The sequence below is a fragment of the Galeopterus variegatus genome, unplaced genomic scaffold, assembly GCF_000696425.1.
Source record: "Galeopterus variegatus unplaced genomic scaffold, G_variegatus-3.0.2 Scaffold2363, whole genome shotgun sequence".
NCBI classification, from domain to species: Eukaryota; Metazoa; Chordata; class Mammalia; order Dermoptera; family Cynocephalidae; genus Galeopterus; species Galeopterus variegatus.
Window position 1 is genome coordinate 197,794 of NW_007728474.1, and position 5,801 is coordinate 203,594.

At 48.8% G+C, this 5,801-nt stretch overlaps 1 protein-coding gene across 1 annotated transcript in view; it reads left to right on the plus strand.

Annotated features, from left to right (window-relative positions):
• The window catches only part of FZD7 (frizzled class receptor 7), a 6,379-nt gene extending 2,501 nt beyond the window's left edge, over positions 1 to 3,878 (plus strand). The window contains 1 exon segment of the mRNA XM_008581484.1: positions 1 to 3,878. This exon segment is cut by the window's left edge and continues 31 nt beyond it. Coding sequence (XP_008579706.1) covers positions 1 to 1,821 — 1,821 coding nt within the window. The 3' untranslated portion in view covers positions 1,822 to 3,878.
• The last annotated feature ends 1,923 nt before the right edge of the window (positions 3,879 to 5,801 follow it).

Here is a 5,801-nt window from a genome sequence, read left to right on the forward strand (position 1 = left end):
GCGCCCGGCGCGGCGGCGCCTCCCGGCATCCAAGCCTCTCCCAGCCTCCTCGTCGCACTCCTCCGGCTGAGAGTGCCGCTGCACCCGCGACCGGCGATGCGGGGCCCAGGCGCGGCTGCGTCGCGCTCGCCCCTGGGCCTGTGCGCCCTGGTGCTGGTTGTGCTGGGCGCGCTGCCCGCGGGCGCCGGTGCGCAGCCTTACCACGGCGAGAAGGGCATCTCGGTGCCGGACCACGGCTTCTGCCAGCCCATCTCCATCCCGCTGTGCACCGACATCGCCTACAACCAAACCATCCTGCCCAACCTGCTGGGCCACACGAACCAAGAGGACGCGGGCCTCGAGGTGCATCAGTTCTACCCGCTGGTGAAGGTGCAATGTTCTCCCGAGCTGCGCTTCTTCCTGTGCTCCATGTACGCGCCCGTGTGCACCGTGCTTGATCAGGCCATCCCGCCGTGCCGCTCCTTGTGCGAGCGCGCCCGCCAGGGCTGCGAGGCGCTCATGAACAAGTTCGGCTTCCAGTGGCCGGAGCGGCTGCGCTGCGAGAACTTCCCGGTGCACGGCGCCGGCGAGATCTGCGTGGGCCAGAACACGTCGGACGGCTCCGGAGGCCCAGGCGGCGGCCCCACCGCCTACCCTACCGCGCCCTACCTGCCGGACCTGCCCTTCACCGCGCTGCCCCCGGGGGCCGCAGATGGCAGAGGCCGCTCCGCCTTCCCCTTCTCGTGCCCCCGCCAGCTCAAGGTGCCTCCCTACCTGGGCTACCGCTTCCTGGGTGAGCGCGACTGCGGCGCCCCGTGCGAGCCGGGCCGTGCCAACGGCCTCATGTACTTTAAGGAGGAGGAGAGGCGCTTCGCCCGCCTCTGGGTGGGCGTGTGGTCGGTGCTGTGCTGCGCCTCGACGCTCTTCACGGTGCTCACCTACCTAGTGGACATGCGGCGTTTCAGCTACCCAGAGCGGCCCATCATCTTCCTGTCGGGCTGCTACTTCATGGTGGCCGTGGCGCACGTGGCCGGCTTCCTGCTGGAGGACCGCGCCGTGTGCGTGGAGCGTTTCTCGGACGACGGCTACCGCACGGTGGCGCAGGGCACCAAGAAGGAGGGCTGCACCATCCTCTTCATGGTGCTCTACTTCTTCGGCATGGCCAGCTCCATCTGGTGGGTCATTCTGTCGCTCACTTGGTTTCTGGCGGCCGGCATGAAGTGGGGCCACGAGGCCATCGAGGCCAACTCGCAGTACTTCCACCTGGCCGCGTGGGCCGTGCCCGCCGTCAAGACCATCACCATCCTGGCCATGGGCCAGGTGGACGGGGACCTGCTCAGCGGGGTGTGCTACGTGGGCCTGTCGAGCGTGGACGCGCTGCGGGGCTTCGTGCTGGCGCCCCTGTTCGTCTACCTCTTCATCGGCACATCCTTCTTGCTGGCCGGCTTCGTGTCGCTCTTCCGCATCCGCACCATCATGAAGCACGACGGCACCAAGACCGAGAAGCTGGAGAAGCTCATGGTGCGCATCGGCGTCTTCAGCGTGCTCTACACGGTGCCGGCCACCATCGTGCTGGCCTGCTACTTCTATGAGCAGGCCTTCCGCGAGCACTGGGAACGCACCTGGCTCCTGCAGACGTGCAAGAGCTACGCGGTCCCCTGCCCACCCGGCCACTTCCCGCCCATGAGCCCCGACTTCACCGTCTTCATGATCAAGTACCTGATGACCATGATCGTGGGCATCACTACCGGCTTCTGGATCTGGTCGGGCAAGACCCTGCAGTCGTGGCGCCGCTTCTACCACAGACTCAGCCACAGCAGCAAGGGGGAGACTGCGGTATGAGCCCCGGCCCCTCCCCCCATCCTTCCTCCCCCTACTCCCTTGCAGGGGGAGAGGCGCGGTAAAGAACGACTGGGTGGGGGCTTGTTTCTGTAACCTCCTCTCTCTCCACTGAGAAGTGACCTGAAAGTGAGAAATTATTTGCAGTTTTGGGGTGAGAGATGGTTTGGAAAGGAGGCCTGGGTAGAAAGGCGATTTGGGTGAAAAGACTTCTGACAAAGACTTGCGGGATGATGATGATGATGATGTTAATCGTGAAAGGTACGGGGCTGGCTTGGTCGCATCGAGAAGATGAGATCAGCAGAGACTGCTGCGAGTTCTTCCCGGCTCCGGGGCTGAAGTGGGGCTGTGAGCGATGCCCCTGCTGCAAGGCTAGTGGCCTGTCCTCACTCCTGTGAGGCCTGCCTGGGGAAAGGTACAGCTCTGTCTGCGGCGGCCGCTTTGTTGGGAAGAGGGAGGACCTCCTGCGGTGTGCTTGTCAAGTGGTGGTCAAACCATAATCTCTTTTCACTGGGGCCAAACTGGAGCCCAGATGGGTTAATTTCCAGGGTCAGACATTACAGTCTCTCCTCCCCTGCCCCCTCCGCCTGTTTTCCTCTCCTACTCCTTTCATGTCTTGTAAAATAGCATTTGGAAGACTTGGGAGGCCTGCCTGCTAGAATCCTAATGTGAGGATGCAGAAGAAAGGACGAAAACATTTGTAGATGAGTCCAAGATGAGTAGTAGGCATTTCTGCTTCTTTTTCATTTTCTGGGGAAGGCAGAAAGCAGAAAGAAGGGTGTTTTATTTGGTTTAATACCCTGAAAAGAAGTGATGACTTGTTGCTTTTCAAAACAGGAATGCATTTTCCCCCTTGTCTTTGTTGTAAGGGACAAAAGAGGAAACAAAAGTGTCTCCCTGTGGAAAGGCATAACTGTGAAGACAGCAACTTTTATAGGCAAAGCAGCGCAAATCTGAGGTTTCCCTTTGGATGTTAATTTGGTTGAGATAAACATTCCTTTTTAAGGAAAAGTGAACAGCAGTGTGCTTCCATACCCCATTCTGACTTGGCTAAAGGAAAAGCAAAGGATTTTGTTTTTTGTTTTAAATACATTTAATTCAGAACACATGATCCAAAAGTCTCTGTTAAATTATTCAGGAAATCTCTCCCTTCATTTTTTTTTTCTTGCTATAAGCCTAGGTTTTCTTTATATTTTTTCTCTAACTTGGATCCTTTAAGATAAAAGGAAAAGCATAATGCCTTCAGCCTCATAATAAAGAAAAGTTGAATTTTTTAAAAAGCAAAGAACAATTTTATTTTGTTTCCTTGGTTCCATAAATCTTTTTATAAAACGTCATGTGTATGCTGACCGACCCTGTCTCTCTGGTTTGCTGGTGAGGTGATCTGCAGAGATGATAGTGAATGAAGAGGAAAGTTCGAACCATGGGACCCATTTTTAAAGAAAGTCATTAAGAGAAGGTAAACTTCAAAGTGATTCTGGAGTTCTTTGAAATGTGCTGGAAGACTTAAATTTATTAATCTTAAATCATGTACTTTTTTTCTGTAATAGAACTCTGATTCTTTTGCATAATGGTGTAAAGCTAAGCAGAGAATCATGAGAGCTAACCTTCACTCCACCTTCGACACTACCCTCCAATCTTACAACACTATCCTGTTTCTCAGAACAGTTTTTAAATACCAGTCATAGAGGGCACTGTCAGGAGCACAAGTTACTTTATATATGTAATGTTAAGTTGAATGGAGCTGCTTTTTACATTCAAGTTAAAATTGATCTTGTGTTTCTTAAATCTTCAAAATTGTCTCATCTGTCAGATTTTTAAAACTCCCACTACACAGGTTTTGGCATCTTTTGTGCTGTATCTCTTAAGTGCATGTGAAATTTGTAAAATAGAGACAAGTGCAGTATGTATATTTTGTAAATCTCCCATTTTTGTAAGAAAATATATATTGTATTTATACATTTTTACTTTGGATTTTTGTTTTGTTTTGCCTTTAAAGGTATACAATGAAGCCCCACTTTATCACATGTACAGATCACAAATAAATTTTTAAAAAATAAGTAGTGAACATTTATTTAGTTTACTATTCCCGTAATATTAAGCCAAAACAGAACTTTGTGTTATGGAAAGAAGGTATAGAGAAGAAGACACTGCTGGGTGTGTTTCCCATGGAAGAGGATGGTATACACTATTGAGGTTTTTTTCTCCCCTGCCTTTTAAAATACAGAGTATAATGAATGCCTTGACTGTCCTTTAATTTTTTTCTGTTGTCACTGCTCCCTGCCTCCCTCCACACCACCCCACCACACAAACCCCTAAGCCTTTTCATATCCTGCTTTGGATGACTTATTGAAGGTACAGAATAAACATCTCTTTTAGAGAAGTACTGATCAATGTTTTTACTACCCTTAGGAGTTGGAGTTCATATTTCAAAGAGGACTAGAAGATATTTTTAGTATTTTCTGCTTTTCTGGTGATGTTTTCCTTGGGAAGAATTTAGTGAGTTTTTCTTTTTGCCTTTTCTTTTTCTTTCTTTCTTTTTTTTCCTAACTGATTGGTGTTTTTGTTTTCTAATACACCTTATTTAAATTAATCCAATACTTAAATGCTTCAGGTTCAGGTGGTAGGGAAAGTCCGCAGATGCTTCTCTTGCTTATGGAGGAGTTCTCAGCTGAAGGCTTCGCTCTACCTTCTAGGTAAACTGAAGCAGAAGTTAGGCAGCTCCCTGAGTAGCAGTGACTCAGCAGCTCCAGCAGGAATAGCCTCCACACCTGACCCTGGGGTGGCCTCAAGCCACTGAAGCTATTCTTTCCTCTTGTAGAAGAGGCTAACTTTGGAATCAGATTAGACAGGGAAGCCTTCGCTGTCCAGGCACTTTGATATCTAAATAGTCCCTCAGGGAAATGATGAGGGCGTTTTAATACTTCCAATTTCTGTCTCACTAGAATTGTTTTTCACTTGCCTCACCTTTAATTCAGGTGCCCATTTTCTGGTTTTTTATAATACACTCACTTTATTCTCTAGCACCCGTGGAGACCCAACAGCAGACTGGGTGCTGCTGTTTGTCTTGCCCTGCTTCGGCTCAAAGTTTCTGTAGTTCTAAAGCACAACAGAAACTGTTCTGTTTTTGTTTTAATTAACAGGCTCACACACATGGCTGGTGTGTTTTACAAACACATGGAATGAAAATCAGTGACAGACAGTTCTCAACAGGAGGAGGAAGCTACATGTATACACTCTGTGCAAAGCAGCTTTTCTTTACGGTCCTCCTGGGTTTTGGACATCATGATGGGTGTGAGGTCATCTTCACCTGTGAAGATTTTGGCATCAAGGAGGAAAAAAATTGCGATTTCAAGTCTCTTAAGGCTTATACAGTTTTTGCTCATAAAATGACACCTTTTAGGTTAAAGCATGCTTCTCTTAACATCATACTAATACCTCCTGTTAAGAATGTTTGCTTTTAGAGTAGGTGGAAGGCTCACAATGGTTTTTGTTTTTTTTTTCTTGCAAATTAACTGCTGTAGGCACTTAGACCCTTTAACCAGGAGATCTGTGTGGCTGCCCCTATAAATGTGTCCCCTTCCTCTCATCAGGGCTGCCTTGTCTTTCAGGGCTCTCAAAGATTGTCTTTAGTGAGTGAACAAAGACAGTATGTGAATAAATTGCTACCTGCTTTTTTGTAGGCAAAGATAAAAGTGTTCAGCTTAATACATTTCACACTGTGGTGTGTTCTTATGCAGTCAAGTCTTACCTAAGAATTTTAGAAGCTCTGGGATTTTTCTTAAGGAGGTGCATCTTAGCAGAAAATATGCGAGGGAGAGTGTTTGTGAAAGGGCATATGTAGAGTTTAAGAAAAACATTGTCAGGAGTTTGGTGTTAATCCCCAGATAAAGAGCAGAAACACTTGTGAACATTTTCTCCAGTTTATGAAACGAAACTAGTCTACACAACAACCCCATGCAACACTCAATCATTTTTAAGTA